Source organism: Martes martes (assembly GCF_963455335.1).
Source record: "Martes martes genome assembly, chromosome: 8".
In the NCBI taxonomy this organism is placed as follows: domain Eukaryota; kingdom Metazoa; phylum Chordata; class Mammalia; order Carnivora; family Mustelidae; genus Martes; species Martes martes.
In genome coordinates, this window is record NC_137895.1 from 58,796,109 (window position 1) to 58,817,366 (window position 21,258).

General features: G+C 37.9%; 1 protein-coding gene across 1 annotated transcript in view; it reads right to left on the reverse strand.

Moving 5' to 3' along the window:
* Window positions 1-759: 759 nt before the first annotated feature.
* SLC15A5 (solute carrier family 15 member 5) overlaps window positions 760-21,258 on the reverse strand; it is a gene marked incomplete at both ends in the record, with an annotated part of 80,727 nt that continues 60,228 nt past the window's right edge. The window contains 2 exons of the mRNA XM_080811030.1: window positions 760-907; window positions 3,825-3,933. Coding sequence (XP_080667156.1) covers window positions 760-907; window positions 3,825-3,933 — 257 coding nt within the window. The remainder of the gene's footprint in view (window positions 908-3,824; window positions 3,934-21,258) is intronic.

The window sequence follows — 21,258 nt, forward strand, 5'->3', positions numbered from 1 at the left end:
TGAGAGGAAGGCAGCTGCTTAACCACTGTGCCACCCGGACATCCCTAGACTAGGGAATTGCTTTAATCTTCTCTATTTGGTTTATCACTTACCTTCTCAACACTCATTTCACCTTCTCCGGTTTTCCTTTTTCCTTCAATCATTCTATCATTTACCTTTATTTTATAACTTCTTCAGTATGTGAATATTCTTTCTTTGTTAAGGACCTCTATTTTAGTTAACATTCCTTTTCAACGCAGAGAAAATTTCCTTACTTCATATCTTGAGAGTGTGACATCAAGATCAAATACAGTATAATGACATATAGATTTATTATTTAGTCAGACATAGATAGTATATGATACAAGGCTTGGCATGTAATAAGTGCTCAATAAATGTATAGAAAGAAGGAATGTTAACATACAACTATTTTGATTCTATTAGCACATTAAAACTAACAAATATCATTTCTATTGCTCTTAGTGGCTGAACCATTATTGCAAAAAATCGTAAAATATTGTAATGCACATGAAACTGTCATTTTGTTGTCAGGGAGTAATCACAGACTTTGAAATTAACTGTAATGTATAATGTGTTAATGCAAAAGGCACAACAATTTACCAGAGGAGTCAGAATTAGTCTTTATAAATAAAGTACACAGATAACTATTCATGAAGTCCCTCCCATACATATTAGTTCTTAAACTAAAAAGCGTAAGATGTTCAGCTGAAGAAAACAATGACTACTTTGCTCATAAGACGAGTGGAGTCAAATGTAGTTTCATAGGGCTGTCTCCCAAAGATGGATACTTGAAGAAAATTCCCGCGTACTGCCATAAAATTTCAGAGACTTTTCATGGAGGAGAAGTGTTTCTTCAAGATTACTTCCACTGATGTTCTGGGCATTAACATGATTTAGATTACAATACCTAAAAAAGAAAGAAAGAAAGCTTTTTTTAGGACCAGATGTAGATGACTTGATAAATCATTTGCTTTTTTCCTGTACTTGTCTACCTTTTATTATGGGCCCATAGATACTGGCACAACAGTGATGATTATTCAAGAGCACTGCTCACCAGGAACAGTCTTTATAAAATGACAAAAGGAGTTTTAGGACCTGTTAAGGTGTCTCATAAAGACCTCTAGATGGCGCTCATTTACAACCTGCAATGAGTGTGACAAAGACTGGAAAGTCTGAAATAGTGTTGTGGAGGCCAGGACTCATGAAGGGCTCATCGGGTGCATGGGGGATTTGTAAATTCGGTGTTGAAGCTATATGGAAAACACCATTATCCAAGAAGAAATCCATGCATAACTTTCTAGAATGTGTGCCCTTTACTCCTGACCCAAGGAACACCTGGTTTTCCTGAGTGTCTTCTAAGGGCCAGGCACCAGGCTAGGGCTCTATCTCCAACCACCCTAACTTAGTGAATTCTCATTATAACCCTGGAAGGATGAAATTATCCCCATTTCACAGATAGGGAAACTAAAGTTCTAAGAGGTTACATAACTTCCCTGGGGTTTATATGAATAGTAGTCTGCAGAGCCTAGGTTTGGAATCAGTGCTCCTCTAAGGCACTTAGAAATAGCATGCTATACAAGAAAGTGCTTATAAACAAACACATTTGGTTTTGAATCCTAGGTGTGTGAACTTAGTTTACTTACTTGGATTCTCACTTTGGTTTTCTGATTTATAAAGTAAAGTAATAGGGTTTAGGTAACAGGGATGTAGGTGGAGATTAAATGTTATTTGTCTTGCATGCTGTCCAAGATACAGGAGTGCTCAACATTTCAAAAATTAATTTCCTCCCTTCTTGCTTTGTTTTATCCTCTCTCTTTTTTCTCCCTTCCCTTAAAAGTATACAGAAAAAGGAGGAGAAAGCATAGGGAACTAGAGAAGTAGGCTAAGAATCAGATTTATTTCTAAATAAATTTCCTATTATCACTTAGTCCCTTCTCATCTCTGGTTCCTCTAATATTTGGTGCTTTGTACAATTTTATTCTTGCCTCCTTCTCTTCACCCCATTCCACCATCTTTCACTTCTTTATAATAACTCACATGTTCGATAATCACAGAGAAAGAATCACACTTAAATAATTTAACTTGAGCACTAGGTATTAGCTCCATGTAGACTGGACTGAACTGCTTTCTTCAGTTCTACATTTTCTAGTGCCTGGAACAATGCTTAGTATCTTGGTGGAATGAATGAGTGAATGAGTAAATCCCTGAGCTAATAGATTCTGGGTCCAGTGCTATTTCGTTCATGAATTCAGCCCATAATCCTGGTCATCTTGGCCACACCTCTTCATGAGTCTAGAAGAATTAAAAAGGAGGAAGAAAGGGGGCATAAGGCAAAGAACAAGTCCATTGTTGTTACTGTAGCTAACATTTTTGAGCATTTTCTCATCCTCACAACAACTTTATGGCATAATTACTGTTCTTCTTATTTCATTTTACAAATGAAGAAATGGGCTTAGCAAAGTTAAATACCTTGCTCATGTTCGTACAGCTAGCTTGTAGAACTGGATTCACCTGGGATAACTCAAAAGATTGGCTTTTAAATTACTTTATGAAAAGACAAGGGTCCAATCTTACAGTGGGAGAAAAAGTAAAAGTTGGGAAACTGCAGGTTTATGAGACTTGGCAGACGGGCACCACTTCCGTGTTTGGAGGCAACGGATGAAGGGCAAAGACGAGTGGCCTGCACCTTCCGTTTTCACTGATGACTCTGTTCTGCTACAAAGCTGAGGACATTCCAGTTGGATTCTTCTGCAAGACTCCCTGATAGTCTGATTTGGTTTTCAATCCAAGAATGAGATAGAGAGAAACTATACATGGTGAGGGGTTAATTCGAAAACTTATATACTGTGGAAAGTAAGAAATTTAAAAATTCAGACTTTTGCTTTTTGTCATTAATTCTGCCTTGCGTGAGATTTAAGTGCCTCTCTCCTATACTGGACCATAAGCTCCATGAAAGCAAGAGCATATATAAACATTTATAGACTTACTGACTTTGTGTGCTTCTAGTTTATTGCAGTGCCCATCCCATGGCCAGTGTTCCAACAGAGTTTTATTCAATGAATAGGCAAAGAAGAAGTGAAAATGATGGGATAAAATATGACTAAATAGGTAAGTGAATGGAGGAAAGTGAGAAAAATAAAGATCTCTGTCGTTTCCACAACGTGGTAGACATGGTGCTCGGCCCTTTACCAAAATTCATACCCCTAAAGCCCCCCAAATGCTGGTATTCTTGATTTTATTTTACAAGTATAAAAACAGAGACTCAGAGAGGTTAGATAATTTGCTCAAAAGTACACAGCTACCCAAGAATATGTCAGTGAGAGAGAGGTGGACTGGTGATGGATGGATGGTAGATGATACATATTAAGCCCCTGAATGGTCTCAGGTGACTGACTAAATGATTTTGCAGTTTGTTATTGACCTTGAAATGGTCACTGCTGATTTAAAGGCCTGAATGGAATCCAAATCTTAAGCATCATTAGATTTCTAGCTATTTGTTTAATGATATTTGCTTTTAATGATAATGACTCATTCATTCTTATTATCAATATGGTTATTTCTAATTCTAAAGTGGTACTATACAGTGAAGAAAAAATATCTTCCTTCAGAACATGTTTTAGAATTGAGTAAAACACTATTTTATTATAAGGATCAATGGTGAAAGTGAAGCCTAAATTGAAATTTCTTGCTCTGCATAATCTGTTAAATTTCTCTGATATGCTAATTTGTCCAGTCATGGCATACAGGATTCCTGTTGGCTCGGTGATGGTTCCCAGATCAATATTTCATGGGCTCAGAAATTGCTTGTCTTACCACAGACTTACCTTTGTGAGACACTCCAGAATCCCAGGACGTTCAACAACGTTAATGATGCCAAAAAGAAGAAGAAGCTTTCTAAATTGCCTTTGTTTAATGTGTTTGGAAACCAATTGCCTGTTTGGAACAAAATGTAATTGTTATTCAACTGCAGAGTTATAAGTTTCTGTGAATGTTTTATCATTGCACTATTCATAGAGATTTATTCGCTTCAATAATATCTACAAAGCAAAAAAGCTCATCTGAAACTCATTGTTAAAATTCATTTAATTCTCTAATTAACAGTAAAATGACAAGCAAAGCACCCCAAATATTTTGAAGGTCACAAAACCTGAATCTGCATAACACAATACAAGTTCAGAAGAACTGAGCTATAAAAGTAACCCCGATTATGCTAATTTACCAGAACAGAGCATGTGTATCTTACTCATCCTTATTGATCTAGTATCTAGAACAGTGCCTGACACATAAGAATCGGTCAGTAAATATAAACTGAATGAATGAAAACTTTTTGCCACAGCCAGACAGTCTGTTGCAGATTCTAATTGTAAGGTTAGTGACATAATACATGTAGATTCCAGATGTTACATTATTTTGGCAACTTAGGTAAATCCAGTTTCACCTCATTGTAATATCACAGACCCTGTTGGTCAAATTACTTGCAATCTCTGGTTGACATGAAGGTATTTTTTTGACCTGATAAGTAATGCCTTCACATTAATACTTCTAAATAAGATAACCCCATTGTCTTATGATGTCAAATTGCTCTATACAAAACCATTAGATGAGTATATATGAAACTATTTAGGACTCAAGGTAATTGCTTTTACTTTGGGGCTAAGTTTTGACTTTTGCTTTGGATCTTTGCTATAATTCTCTCTCCCTTTCCATATCCAGATCCATACTTTAATGTATCATCTCTATTTCTACACACTCTCAATTTTCCTTCAGTGGGTTTGTATTATTATTTAATACATAATATGAGATAATGTATTATATATGCAACACTTATTTTTATGCAGTACTTTTAAAACAACAAGGGGATCTTAGTATTAACAAATACAGATATATAGTATCACATAATGTTAGAAAGATTGTTCAACTAGAGGGTATTATGCTGAGCGAAATAAGTCAATCAGGGAAAGACAACTATCATATGATCTCCCTGATTTGAGGAAGTGGAGAGGCAACGTGGGGGGCTTTAGGGGTAGGAAAGGAATAAATGAAACAAGATGGGATCGGGAGGGAGTCAAACCATAAGAGACTCTTAATCTCAAAAAACAAACTGAGGGTTGCTGGGGGCTGGGGGGTTGGGAGAGGGTGGTGGGGTTATGGACATTGGGGAGGGTATGTGTTATGGCGAGTTCTGTGAAGTGTATAAACCTGGTGATTCACAGACCTGTACCCCTGGGGATAAAAATACATTATATATTTATTAAAAAAATTAAAAAAATTTAAAAAAAAAGATTGTTCAAAAGGCCAAATCTATCTTCACGGAGAGAACTTATAGTCAATTGCAGTTCTGAATGGGCACAATATTTACCAAAAAAATTATGCATTATGAATACAGGATTTAATCTTCTTTGAGCAGTCAGATGCCAAGGTTTTGGCATTTTCTTGCTTTTTGTAGGAGCAGCTCCTACAGTGGGTTGTGAAGAGGTGTGTGGGCCTAGAGCAATCAGTCTATATGCCAAAAGACTTGATCTCCAGTGCTATCTTTGGTACATGGGTTGTGAGTTGCTTCCTGAACTAGAAAATGGTTCTTGGCCTTTCCCTTGACAGTGCATACTTTTAAATGAAATTTGAATTAAATGCTCTGTTCAGGGTTGATAGTCAGCAAGTACATAAGTATGACAGCTGTGATTCATGGTGCCACTTCCCATTTAAAGCTGTTTCTCTTCTGTCCTTTAACAATGACTATTATTTTGGACCAACCATGAAAATTAGCTTGTGTCTTGGACTTATAACTAAAATGTGGTGTTGAGCTGAAATCTATGCAGTAAGTTCTCCTTCCCCATTTTATTCATTTGTGTTCCATTACAATAGAAATGTATAGTGTTATTGCTATATTGACATAATGCCTTCCTTTGACAGGAGTAGTTTCATGGAATGTTTCCCTCTGTGTCTGGGCCTATATAGCCTGTGTGTGTGTGTGTGTGTGTGCGCGTGTGTGTGTGTGTGTGTGTGTCTGGGTGGGTGGGTGTGCACATGTGTTTAGAAACTACACATTTGATTGTACTTGAATGAGGGGAGTTGGGGTGGAAGTCAAGGTCAGGTGAGATGACATCACACATATTTTCAGGAAGAACTAAACCACCTTGCTAAGCTTATTCAAACAGTCCTATTTCCTTATTTCTCTTGAGTTAATATCCCAATCTTATTTCTGTCCTTTTCATTTCACATCAGCACTTTGCATGTGATGTGATTAGACCATCTTATCACTGTGTTTCTCTGGCTAGACTAAGAAGAGTTTGCACAGAGTATGTGAAGCCTCAGAATTAACATGACATTAATTTTTCTTGGAGCATGAATTTTGGTCCATAATAAGTAATTGAAAAGGCTATCTTTATATTATAACAAAGTCAGATGAGGGAGAAGAATATAAATTTTGTAAGATCTTTACAGGTAAAACATAATATTTCTAAAAAAAAAAACTATGCAATTACAGCACATACCAGCCTATCTGGATATGGTACCAGCTCACCCTGCCCATGACTGTGTGCTTGGAACTGTCACTAGGGGTGCTCTGGTGGGCACAAATGAGAAGCGCCAGGAGTTGGAATTATGGGCATGAGGGGTGAAGGGAGGATGTCGTGCTGGAAAGGTTAGGGAAAGGCAGTGGGAATTTATGAGCAACACAAAACATTTTGTGAGTGGAGTATTTAAAAAATAAAATGAAAGATTGACATATCACCTATTCAAATACTATAGTCCTTCTCAAATATCATTTTTAGTGTTCAGCTTCCTTCCTAATGCTGATCCTCATGCTAGCTCCGTATTTTTGCCTTACTTAGCTATAAGTTTACATTCCCTATGTAGCTAATTTACAAGGTGAGCTCTCAGGTAAGGAGAAAAATCATCTGAATTCATAGACTGGAATTACACTGGCATCAAGCTGGACAGAGAGATAGTTCCAGAAACCTCAAATTTGCTTTATTAATATAGAGATTATCAGTCTATGTAAAGAGATAGCTTTGGGGGTGAAGAGACAAAGAAAGAGCATGGGGTTTGGAGGCAGAGAGACTTTTGAAGTCAAATACTGTCTCCATTATTTAATAGTTTTGTTTTGGGGCATTTGCTCAATCAGACCATTTCAGTCTCGGTTTCTCCTCTCTAAAATGACAGCACCTTTCTCACCGAGCTGTTATGAGAAGTAAAAGAGATAATAGATGTCAAGAGTTGGACACAGAGGAAGCACTCCACAACTTGAGATTATCACTACCCACAACACCTTATAAGTGGCATATACAAAATCCTGTAGCCTGAACTTGGTCTTGGACATATTTCCTATCAGGTATTTCTTCATGTTCTTCATGTGCCATTTTTTTTTTTTATCATTATCCCAGGACTGGTTGTAAAATGTTCCATTTAACATTGTCAGTTGACTCAGCTCTTAGGTACTATAACTTTATTTTAGTAGCTTATAAACTTTTATTGTCGTAATTCACATTTGTGCCATTTTTCATCAGACATTTCTAGTAGCTGATTGAAATCTGGGGCATCCTTGCAAAAGGAGACAAAGAGAAGACTTAAGGTCTAGAATGGAACAAACTAAACTTCTCCAGATCTTATCTTGGGTGGGTAGGAAGGTTAAAAACACAAGAAAACGTGCATGCCTCAACAGTGGAGGACAGGAAGTACATTAGTGAACTCTAGTTAAGTACTTTAATATTATATCCAGCCTACTTAGTAATGAGTGTTGGACCACTGAGTAATAGAACATTCACAAAATACTTTGCAAGACTCAGAAGTTCCCCAAATATTTCTTGTTCAGTTAGATCTATTTGTTCATCTGAAAATCATTTGCTAAGAAGTTGTCATGTACCAGAGGATGGGCATTCCAAGTTGCTTAAGAAGAAAGAGCTCATAGGTTGGTAGGGCAGGCATGCAAACAGATCATTACTCTGGAATATTAGGCCTTATGGATACTAAGTAAAATGTTTCTGCTTACTTTAAATTATCATGGCCATTTTAAAGACAAAAGGACGATGGAATTATCTAGACTAATCCTTGTATTTTACAGATTAAAGAGCAAAGGCAAGAGAGAGAAGTAGAGGCATGGCTCAGTAGAACCCTCATCTTGTTACAACTGCACTGCTAAAGCCCCCATTGATGCTAATAGAATTATGTTGCCATAAACAACACAAAGTTGCTAGTATGAAAGAGGAATATACTTTATCCTTGTCCCTTATTATGTCTTGCATTGTGAGGCCCAAATTTCATGTGCTGTCCTCATGTCTTGGAGGCTCACAGGGCCCTAAAGTCCTAAGCACATACTTCTCTGCTCTTTCAGATGCCCTCCCCACCCAGTGGGAAGTCTCTCCCCCCCCCCCCCCCGCCCCGGTCCCCTGCAAAGCTATCTCCCCTGTTAGTCAGACCAGGTGCCTGGTACTGGTCCTACCCCTAAAGCTTTTGCCTCCCTACCAGCCTTCAACGTTATTCAAACAATCACATCCTCCTGCAGGACCCAGGAGCTGCCTCACTGCTTCGTTCCTACCAAGCCTGCCCTCCGCAGATCCTCATTTACTCTACTCCCAAGTGCAGCCTCATAACGTCCTGCATGGCACGTTCTCCTGCCCTGGGCTATGAGTATATGTGACTAATAAACTGCTGTCAGTCCATCGCCCAGCATCAGGTGTCATATTTTTAGCCATCTTAGCCCATTTAGGTTGAGGATCTCTTTCCCACACCAAGCTGGTGAATAGGAGGCGATCAGAACATACCCTTACACAGAAATCAAGGTCAGTTCTAAACAGGATACTGGTAGTTGCTGTGGTTCTAATGCATAATTACTGCTTTGGGAAGGAGAAGTAGCATTTCCATATTCCATTCTAATCAGTACCCAACGCTAAGTACCTCTGCTTCTAGTACCCCCTTAAACTGTAAGACAGGAAGTTGTGGGAGCATGACCAGCAAGGCATACTGCATTCATGTAGCATAGCTCTCCAAGAAACACATTACACCTGAATGTGATTTTTAGGGAGCACCCAAGAGTCACGTATGCTCGAGACCAGTTTACAATCACATCATTTGATCAGATGGTTGGACAACCAGAAAATGGTGTAAAATTCTCATTCCAGCCCAGCAATCTGCTCCTCATAGTAACTTGGGGCTTTAATAGGTGTACTTTCACAGAAGACTTTATTAAAAATAGGAAAAGGGACAGAGACTAAGGGAATCCACATACATTCTTCACTGGTAAATATTGTCTCTCAATAAAACTCTTCTTTTGAAGACGACTAAATATAAAAACTACCCTGCAATCCAGTAATCATACTATCGGATATTTAACAAACAAACAAATAAACAAAACCAGAAAACATTAATTCAAAGGGATACATGTGCCCCACATTTATAACAGTATTATTTGCAATAGCTAAACCATGGAAGCAACCCAAGTGTCCACCAATAGATGAATGCGTAAAGAAGATGTGTGTGTGTGTGTGTGTGTGTGTGTGTGTGTGTATGGACATTATATACATATATATATATATGTATATATATGAACATTTTTCAGCCATAAAAAAGAATGAAATCTTGCCATTTGCAATGAGCTAGAAAGTATAATCCCAAGTGAAATAAGTCAGTCAGAGAAAGACAAATAACATATGATTTCACTCATATGTGGAATTTAAGAAACAAAACAAATGAATAAATAAGGAAAAAGAGAGACAAACTAAAAAACAGACTCTTAATTATAAAGAACAAACTAGTGGTTACCAGAGGTGAGGTGGGTGGATGGGTGAAGTTTAAGTTAAGTGATGGGTGAAGTGATGGGTGAAGTTTAAGTTAAGAGTACATTGATAAAGAATACCCTTTACTATTATCTTTATAAACCTACAAATATGCTTAATAAAAAATAAAAGAGATTCAAATGAAAATTATGAACAGGATAAAATGTGACTTGTCTTCTGGTACTAACATTGCTCTGAAGTTCTATGTCCTGGTTAAGATGCAAGACATAAGAGTTAATATTGGAAAAAATGATTTAAGAAAATTATAATTAAGATTAGATAATTTTGTTGTAAATTTAAGATAAACTAAAATACTCTCATACATTTACTAAGAAAGTTTAAGAAGTTGAATGCAAGGCACAGACATAAATATTAATAATCCCCCTATATAATAATGATTATGTCAGCGAGTTGTAATGAGGGAAAAGGAGTTGGTTCATAACAGCAAAAAGAAGCAGAGCATAAAATGCTTATAATAAAATCCAACAAGAAATGTTCAGGATATATATGAAGAAAAGAAAATCTTACTGAACTGAATTATTTAACATTGAATAAATAAAAAATTGTGTTATATACTTAGGTGGAACACAAAAGATTATAAAATTTTATTCTTTTAAGTTAATGAATATGTTTTATGTATTTTATTAAAATAAAAACAAGATTTTGGGAAAACTGATAAAATGATTCTAAAATCCATCTGGAAATATACACCCTAGGAAATAAGATTTTTACAAATGAAGACTAACCATAAGGAGAAGTATGATTAGCAATAGTTGATACGTAATATATATTATAAATCAAGAGGCAGCTGAAAGATAACCCTGAAACAGCCCAAGAATCTCCTAAGAACTAAGAATATATTAAAGTATATATTACTGATTAGTTTCATTCTGATCATCCTATGGCTGTGGAGTACTTCTGTATTAACTAATTTTTCACAAAAAAATACCAAGTTATGCTGTGAAATTTGGTTGTTTGAAGGAAATAAGTGTGTACCTAACACATAAATAAAGTCCACAAGGATGAGAATATTATATTTGAAATATGAAACTACTGAAATTTCCACAGATAAATGCAATGATATTAATCACAATGGAAAAGGTTGATAGATTTGATCACATGTATCAGCAAAACTTGCACAAAACAAACTCATCTATGAAATTAAAATGTTAAGTTAAAACTAGGAAGATATTAGCAATAAATTTGACTAAACGATAATATCCCTAAAGTTAAAAAACCATTTAAAAATCAAAAAGAAAAAAGACAAATAGACCAAAAAGAAAAATGGGCAAAGAATATGATCAAGCATTCCATGTATGAGAAAAGATCAAAGTATTCATAACATTAAAAATTTCAATTTTCCATTTTGGAAAAATACAAATTAAAGAAGTAATGCAATATAATTTTTCCCAATCATATTAACAAAAACCAAAATATGATTCTGCTCAGGGCTGCAGCTTACACACTGAAACAAGCTACTGCAGTGGTGCATAATTGATACAGCCTTTTATTTTTTTTTAATTTTTTAAATTTTTTTTTTAAGATTTCATTTATTTACTTGACAGAGAGAGAGATCACAAGTAGGCAGAGAGTCAGGCAGAGAGAGAGGGGGAAGCAGGCTCTCTGCTCAGCAGGGATGCTGAAGCAGATGCGGGGCTCGATCCCAGGACCCTGAGATCATGACCTGAGCCGAAGGCAGCGGCTTAATCCACTGAGCCACCCAGGCGCCCCTTGATGCAGCCTTTTAGAAAACAATTTGTCTTTACTTCTCAATAGTCTTTAAAATGTTATCCAGGGGCGCCTGGGTGGCTCAGTGGGCTTTAAGCCTCTGCCTTTGGCTCAGGTCATGATCTCAGGGTCCTGGGATCAAGCCCTGCATCGGGCTCTCTGCTTGGCGGGGAGCCTGCTTCCCCCTCTCTCTCTGCCTGCCTCTGCCTACTTGTGATCTCTCTCTCTGTCAAATGAATGAATAAAATCTTTTTTAAAAAATGTTTATTCTTTGGGTGCCTGGGTGGCTCAATGAGTTGAGCCTCCGCCTTCAGCTCAGGTCATAATCCCAGGGTCCTGGGGTCCAGCCCTGCCTTGGGCTCTCTGCTCAGCAGGGAGCCTGCTTCCCCCTCTCTCTCTGCCTGCCTCTGCCTACTTGTGATCGATCTCTCTCTCTCTCTCTGTCGAATAAATAAATAAAATCTTTAAAAAAAAAGGTTTATCCTTCTTGAATGAGTAATCCCATTTCCAGGATTCTAGGGGGAAAAATGAGGGTTTTTGTGTGTGTGTGGATTTGAAGTAACATGGAAATATGCTTACAATACTTATAAGGGGAAAAAAGTGGGAACTTGATATAATTATTTTATTGAGCATTCAGCAGAGTTTATTCAGACCCCAATTTCATTTAAAATCTCTATAAATTTTATACCCATGCACACATGCATACAAATTTGGAAAATATTGGGAAAGAATTTATCCAAACAGTAATTGTCATCCTCTTACTGGTCTTTCCCCTGCTCCTTTAAAGTTTGGATTTATTTCATCATACTACCTTTACAGCGAAAAATAATCTTTTAAAACCATTTCATCAAGCATACTTTTGGAAAAGCTGACTTCCCTAAATCATTTCTGGTTTTTGATAAAACAATGGAAAAGGGTGGTCTTCTATCACAACCTACTCTTTTTCAGCAGCTGTAGTATTGAATAGCAGTTGATACTCCAGTTTGGAAGTTAGGTGCTGTTTCTACAACTGTCCTAAGATATCATTTTGGAAATCACAACATCCCAAGTAACAATAAATAGTCTATTCTGAAACCTAAGATTCACTCACTTTCATGATACATCCCTATATTTCCCTACTGAAACCCTAGGTTTACCAAATATCTCAAATATACATGCATTATTTTAAGGGCTATGGCATATTGCTTTTGATTGGAGGCGTGTTTCTGCTATCTCTTTTCGGAGGGAGTTTCAGTACTTCCCCTTTTTACTAACACTGTTTTATTTTGAACATAATGGAGCTCTGAAAATATTAAAATGTGCCTTTTGGAATCTCTTCAAACGATTGTTGGGCACAGTGAGCCATTATTTCCCCCTCAGACTTTGTTAGATCTTTTTTTTTTTTTTCAGTTATTTTTTGTAATGCTGGGGATCTAGCAAACGTCCAAAGTTGTTGAGACAGAACGGAAATGGGTTTTATACCTTACTTTATCCCTCGCTTCCTATGTGCGAAGAAGTATGTAATTAAAAACGTGTAACAGCCATTCTCCAGGATGGACGTGCTTCTGTGCCATGGGAAATAAATTCTGGTGTAGCAAAAGGAGCTTGGGAATCAGGAATCCACCCCTGCTGTAAGATTTGGGCAACTTACATAACTTTCTCCGTTCATTTTCCTCTTACGCATGATGAGGCTACAAACATCCACCCCCAAAGAATTGTAGTGAAGATTTAATGAAATAATATCTTTGCAAAATACATATAGCAAGGTCTGCATATAACTGACACTTAATAAATGTTAATTTCTTTCCTTCTTCCTTTCAGTAACCTGATTTAAATGCTTCATTTGAGATTCATAGCTCTCCTACCTGAGTTAATTTTTAAAACACATTAATTTTCATGATACCTGAAGGAAATAATATCTAACAACTATATGCTAACTTTGGCTTTTCTACCACTTTTTCGTATTTGTCTAATAAGTACCCAAATTATGATTACCCTCAATTTACAGACGAGGAAACAGAGGCACAGAGAGGCTGAGCTGTTTGCCTGGAGTCATGCAGAGGAGACAGAATAATTATTTGTTGATTGAATGGGTGAACTGAGGTTGGGCCCCAAATCTGCACAGCTTGATACCTTGCTCTCATAACAAGTCTGCGTGGAGACTTTAATTTGCATTTGTACTTCCTGGGAATTGTGGATAAAAATGAAGTTAGGTGGCTGTTTCCAGGAAGGGACACTGTGTCTTTCAAAACTGTGGAGAAATCGCTTTGCATTGTTCACCTGAACTGCAGAAAGAATGAGCATGGGTGATATTTGGGATAACAGGCTTTCTTATAAGGGTGAGTTCATTCTCTTGAAGAGCGTTGGGAGGTAAAAACCCATCAAGATAGTGTGTTCTCATGATGATTTCAATGAATTATCATGGAAATGAGTTTTAGAAGAGAGGTAATGCTTTGTGATAATAGCCCGATAATGCCATTAGCTATGAACTGTAATTGTAATAGCATTAGTCAAATGAATATATCTGATATTAATTTGAGTGTCAAATATTTCTATAAGGTTCTTCTTGTTAATTAAACATCAGCCTTGGTATTATTAATTCACTAGCTGGCCAGGGCTGGCACATAGTAGGAACCCAGTACGGATCTGTGAACTGAATTTACAAGTCAACCTCAAAGTGGAGCTATTTAAAATAGTAATATGGTGAGTTTAAATAACACCATGGATACAGCAGGAACTGATTTTGCCCAATATCTGCTTATCTGTACAGTGTGTTCTCTAATTTGTAACTTCAGTCCGCTAATGACATAGGCTTGTTTATTTCCGAATTTGAAAAGAGATCCATCCCCCTCTTTTGCATATTTGGAGGGAAATCCCATATGAGATTCACTTCACATTACTTTAATTCAAGAGTAGATTTTGTGCTTTTCTTCCTGTTCTGGGGTCTTTAGGCCATTTAAAAATCTACCAGTCAGCTTCATAACCGCATTGGACATCTGAATGAATACCACTGGACAAAATCATGCTTTCGGTCATTTGGTGTCACTCTTCGTGATTACCAGCATCAACTGGGCCTTCAACACTGTTGGCAATCTTAATGCTTCTCTTCTAAATCCTCTTTTCTTGCTGGTGCGATAATGCGTTCTTAGCTCTCTGCTCTTTCTCTTCCTCATTTTCATCCGAACCCCCTGTTCCTCTCACGAATGGCTGGCTGCCCACTTCATAAAGAAAACTAGGAATCTGGAAAGGTAGCTGCCAGCATCTTTCCAAGACTAGAACCACACCTCCGCTTCCCGGGCTCCCATCTTCCCTATTCTCTCTTCTGTATGAGGGCCGGAAAGAAGGATCCACCCTCCAGTAAGATGTTAATCTCGGGTTCTTTCTCTTACATTTTTAGCTTCTCCATCACCAGATGTTTTTCTCAGTTAAATATACTCAAGTACTGTATAGCGACTAACACAACACAATAAAAAAATTTAAAAAATATATTAAATGAAATCTTGCCATTTGCGACGACGTGGATGGAACTAGAGGGTATCATGCTTAGTGAAATAAGTCAATCGGAGAAAGACAACTATCATATGATCTCCCTGATATGAGGAAGTGGAGATGCAATGTGGTGGGTTTGGGGGGTAGGAAAAGAATAAATGAAACAAGATGGGATCGGGAGGGAGACAAACCATAAGAGACTCTTAATCTCACAAAACAAACTGAGGGTTGAGGGGGGTAGAGAGAGACTGGTGGGGTTATGGACATTGGGGAGGGTATGTGCTATGGTGAGTGCTGTGAAGTGTGTAAATCTGGCGCTTCCCAGACCTGTACCCCTGGGGCTAATAATACACTATATGTTTATTTAAAAAAATTAAAAAATATATATTAAAAAATATGCTCAAGTATCTCTCGAAATAAAAAAGTATCTCGAGCTCCAACCTAACCTCCCAGATAAAATACAGGACTCACCATTAAATTTGAACTTCAGAACAACAATGAATTATTTTTTTAGGGTAAACGTGTCTTAAACATTGCACAAATAATTTTTTGGTGTTAAGTATGTTCACAATATTGCATGGGACATGCTTGTATCAAAAAAAAGTATTCATTGTTTACCTGAAATTCAAATGTAACTGCGTGTCCTATACTTGTATCTGCTAAGTCTGGCAAACCTACCCACATTCCCATCTAGCCCCCAATTTATCTCTTAAATCTTCTTGATTGCCAAGTTCCTCTAAAAAGTTGTTTAAATGTGATAACCTTTATTTACTCACTTCCTAAATGTTCTCCACCCCACTCCAAACTGGTTTTCATTCCCTTCTCACCACTGAAATGACTCTTGGTAAAGTTTTCAGTGATCATACTTTGGCTAAATCTATAGATATTTTCCATTCTTCATTTTACTTGATCTCACAGTAGGATTTTACCCGGTTTATCATTTCCTATTTGAAACAATCCTCTCTTTTATCTTCAGTAAATAAATATATGCATATACACGCACACTTCTCTGGCTGCTACTTTTCTTTCTTCCGCAGGCCATTCCTCCTCCAACTAAACTCTAATATGGGGCTTTTCAGGTCTAAGTACTGGGCTCCTTTTTGCTCTCATTCTCAATATTTACGCTAGGTAATTTAATTCACTTCTACAGGTTCCAATGCTATTTTTGTGTCAAGGACTCTCATATTTATGTATTTAAGCCAGATCTTTTTACTGAGCTCTAGATATTTCTATTTGGATGTCTCACAGGTATGTTAAAATTAATATGTTAAAAAATGAACAGGTGACAAGTTTCCCAATCTGTTTATCTTCTAGTGTTCTCCATTTAGTAAATGAAATTTTTGTCCATCCTGTTGCCCTTGGCAGAATCTGGATATTTCCTTGATACCATTCCTCTCTTCTGTATCCTACCACCTCTTGACTCCGCTAGGCACTAGTGATTCTACCTCCAACGTCAAGCTTATATCCATTCATTTCTCTCCATCTCCCTATTTCTTCCCTAGTTCATCCCTCCTCTAGACTTGCTGGGGTTAGTTCAATTGTATGCTTCTCCCAAACCATTTCTTCCCCCTTCTAAATTATACTGCATTCATAGCGATCTCAAAACAAATAGATCATGTCACTTCCCTGGTGCCTTTATGATTTCATATTGCATTCAAGTATTAAAAAATTCCTATAAGCCCAAGGTCCTGCATAATTTTGCACCTAATTCCTCAACCTGACTTCATACGATTTCCTCCCATTTGCTGATTATTTTCAGGTTACTGATTTTTGAGTTCTTCTGATGCGCCTAGTAATTCTTTACCTCCAGGCCTTGGTATATGTACTCTCTGCCACAAATACTTAACTCCTATGCTCACCAAGCCAAATGGCACTCATCCTTCTAGTGTTCAACGTGGATACTATTTCCAGGCACTCTTAGAGTGAGCACCAATACATATCTAATTCCATCTAGAGTTGTATGTTTTCAATACAAAGGAAGCTCCACTAATGAACTGGGTCCATGAGGCCAAGAAGAATCTCAGAGTACTGCTTTATTTCATCTCATCCCAATCCAGAGCTGGAATTGAAGCTGAATAGGATACCCAACGTCCTCATTTATGGAACACATTCTTTTTTGAAGAGTTATTGGATTGCTACAGCAGATCATCATATCCATGATAATCTTAGCCCACTTGGAAAAAGTTGAGATCCCAATCAATTTACAATAACAACAATACAAATCATTATTTCTGTGCACTTTTATTAACCTGATGCTTTATATCTATTTCCTCTAGTCCTTATAGAAATCTTGGAAGTTAAGTTATTTAGTGACACAATTTTAGAGACGGAGATATCGAGACTCAGAGAAGTTAATTAATGGGCTAAAGATTTCACAGCTTGTTAAGGGCTGAGTTGAATTTGAATTCAGGGTTGTCTGACTCAAAAATCTGCTCTTTGTTCTTGTGAGCCAACAGCAGTGGATAGTTGTTTTCCATCGTCTCAGGGTATTTTGGTACTGTTATGAATCTTGAGGCATTGGAGCAGCTCCAAGGGTCTCTGTGGGGCCAAAGTTTGGGGGTGTAGGATAATTTATATCTGAGATTCATAACCTCATTGTGTGAGGAAGATTCTGCATCTACTTCTGACTGAGGAAGCGAGCAGGATTTGCCTGCCAGAGTTAGCAGGGGCCTGTCAGTTGATCCAGTTGATAGGCAGATCGAGTATGGCCTAGCTAAAGGTAAATGATGGAGTAGCAGGCCACTTTCCCTGCTTAGTGTTGGGGTCCGTTATCAAAGGAATGAGACTGAGACAAAGTGAAAGTTATGCAAAGCCTTATTCTATGCCAAGCATTAGAAGTCAGACTGACCGGCCAGGGCCGCCTCCGAAGAGAGCGACCCCTCCCGATCTCACAGGCTGGTTTTATAGGGCATAACCGCAGACCCAAGGTACGTGGCTTCTATTGTTAAGGCGTTTACTCCCGGAATCAATATCCGGAACCACACCAGGAACTACGGGGGCGTTTATTCCTGGAATGAAGTCCGTGGATGTAAACAACAATATGGCTACCTAGGCAATATGGAGTTGCTCTGGCTAAGCAGGCCCTAATAGTTAAACAGGTTTTAACATTAAATTGGCCCTAACACTTAGGTCTAAAAATCTCATCTCAAAACCCAGGTGAGGCTGGACCTGAGGCACTGGCATGAATTTGAAAGAAATATCTCTGGGAAAATAACCACGGACCCATGAAATCCAGTTAAATAGCTTTCCAGGTGTATAAATATTTTCTTTCAAGTTTATTGCAACTGTGAATTCCTCTTTCAAGAGTGACTCTGTGATTCAGGCTGACATGACTGTCCGTGGTCTCAATAATCACAGATATTCAAATGAGGAATTTAAATGATCACATTTTTAATTTAAAATGATCTTGATGGGAATCAAACAGCTAAATCCTTTGCTCCTCTCCTGAACTCCAGGAGGAAGGACTAACAGGGACCAGAAGACGTACTCCTTCCCTTCTTGATTCTGCACAATTATTCTTTTTCCCTTAGACATTCTTGCTTTGGATCTTTCAATCACCTGCACGTCCATAACTAAGATGTCACTTTCCACTGAATTCTGTTTTGTTATTTTTGTCAAAAGGTAAGCTTGAACCCATGCGTGTGAGAAATGGTTGCTAATGGGATATAGTGGAAATAAGCAGTTTGACTGACTTTTTCACTCCCTCATATTAGCATTGCTACTTTTAGAGAAACTATTCCTGAAATGATTAGTGTGGGAGGATGGGTTTAGTCTTGTATCTTCTCCTTTAAAGCACTCGGAGTTAGAGATCCCAGAAGGATCAGTTTTCTCACTTGTACTGAAAATGTCACTCTAACAGTTATCTGTCTGCACAGTCAAGTTTTGAGAAATCTTTTGAATTTACCGCATTCACACCATTCTCCATCATGGTGCTAAAAATGACTAATGCGGCTTGGAGACTGGGAGACTGTGAGAGCCGATCATCTCTCCCAATCATAGACCAACACTTACACACACTCACATACACACAGGCTCAGCTGACATGAATCTTTAAAGGTTTAAAATATCTTATATGCTAAATGGAATGCAGAGGTGTGTGGGAGGTTTAAGTACATAGTTACAGTGCTGGTGTCGCTCTGGTCGGTTCTGTCAAAAAAGTTGGTCTGGTTGTTTGACTAAAAGACTGGTCTTGTTTTTAACCAGAGGGGCTACTATATAATATATGACTTAATTTTCTATTTAAAAGAATCTATGGTATGAAAATGATCAAATGCACTATTTAATTCTATCCTCTCATCATCTCTGAGAAAAGTGGAGTGCAGCATTCCCTTTTTCAAATAAGAGGAAACAGTCTTAGGGAAGATGGTGACCTACCAAAAGTCAAAGGATCACTCTTTTTTAGGGGCCCTATTAGTCACATGAGCCAAGTTAGGGTCACAAGAACCAAATCCTCTAAACAAACATCATCTCCTTTCTTGATGAATTCTATTCTGATGGCTAAAGAGATTTTCACAAACACAGATATATCCTGCTCCCAGAAAACATACGACAAAGTCTCTTGTGACGTCTTTCAGGGAACGATGGAGAAGAGCATGGGCTGAATGATAGCAATTAGATGAAGTGGGAGCTGATTACATTCAAAAGGGGAAGATTAGTTGATAACTGGCAGCGAGTGAGGTCCCTAGGAACTTTCCGCAAGGCTCTATTTTTGGCCCTGTCCATTTCACCAATTTTGTTAATTACCTGGAAGAAGTCTAGGAACTTGCTTACTAAGTTTGCAGATTACACAAAGCTAGTAAAGCAATAAAGATTAGTAATACACTGGGTGACCGAATCAAGTTTTAAAAAATGTCTGTTACATTTCTGCAAAGAAGACATCCAGATGGCCAACAGACACATGAAAAAATGCTCCACATCACTCGGTATCAGGGAAATACAAATCAAAACCACAATGAGATACCACCTCACACCAGTCAGAATGGCTAAAATTAACAAGTCAAGAAATGACAGATGCTGGCGAGGATGTGGAGAGAGGGGAACCCTCCTACACTGCTGGTGGGAATGCAAGCTGGTGCAACCACTCTGGAAAACAGTGTGGAGGTTCCTCAAAAAACTGAAAATAGAGCTACCCTATGACCCAGCAATTGCACTCCTGGGTATATATCCTAAAGATACAAACGTGGTACTCCGAAGGGGCACGTGCACCCGAATGTTTATAGCAGCAATGTCCGCAATAGCCAAACTGTGGAAAGAGCCTAGATGTCCATCAACAGATGAATGGATAAAGAAGAAGTGGTATATATACACAATGGAATACTATGCAGCCATCAAAAGACATGAAATCTTGCCATTTGCGACGACGTGGATGGAACTAGAGGGTATCATGCTTAGCGAAATAAGTCAATCGGAGAAAGACAACTATCATATGATCTCTTTGATATGAGGAAGTGGAGATGCAAGGCGGGGGGTGGTTGGGGGGAGGTAGGAAAAGAAAAAATGAAAAGATGGGATTGGGAGGGAGACAAACCATAAAAGACTCAATCTCAAGAAACAGACTGAGGGTTGCTGGGGGGAGGGGGGACGGGAGAGGGTGGTGGGGAAATGGACATTGGGGACGGTATGTGCTATGATGAGTGCTGTGAAATGTGTAAACCTGGCGATTCACAGACCTGTACCCCTGGGGATAAAAATACATTATATGTTTATTAAAATAAAAAAATAAATAAAATAAAATAAAATAAAAAATGTCTGTTATTTAAGATGGTGAGGTGACATTCATCAAGGATAAAGTCTTGCATTTAATCAGAAAAAAAAGTGTGATAGGATGAGTGAAACTTAACTGAGAGCAACTGAAAGCAAAATTAAAAAAAAGCTTCAGGTTTTATATGACCATAAGCACAATGCAACTACTGAAATAGTCAATACAATCTCTGTTGTCATGCAGAGAGAGAGAAAGGGAGAGAGACACCAGGTTGATAGTTTAATCCTAGAAGCCGTAGTACTAGACCATAGCCATCTTTATGGAACACTTACTGCGTGTATTAATTACTTAATCCTGATAACAGCATGATGAACTCTGTTTAGTTTTTACCGGCACAGAAACCGGGAACACATATCTGGACCGTCTGGATTTGAACACTGTACCTCATTGTTTCTCTGAATACTTATCAAATGTTGGAAGAGTTGGTATGTGGATAGAAAATTAGACTTATTCTGTGGAACATGGTTGTTAGCAGATGGGCAGACAAGGTTACGTGCAAAGCAGAGACATTTTCTAGGTATTGGGTGACAC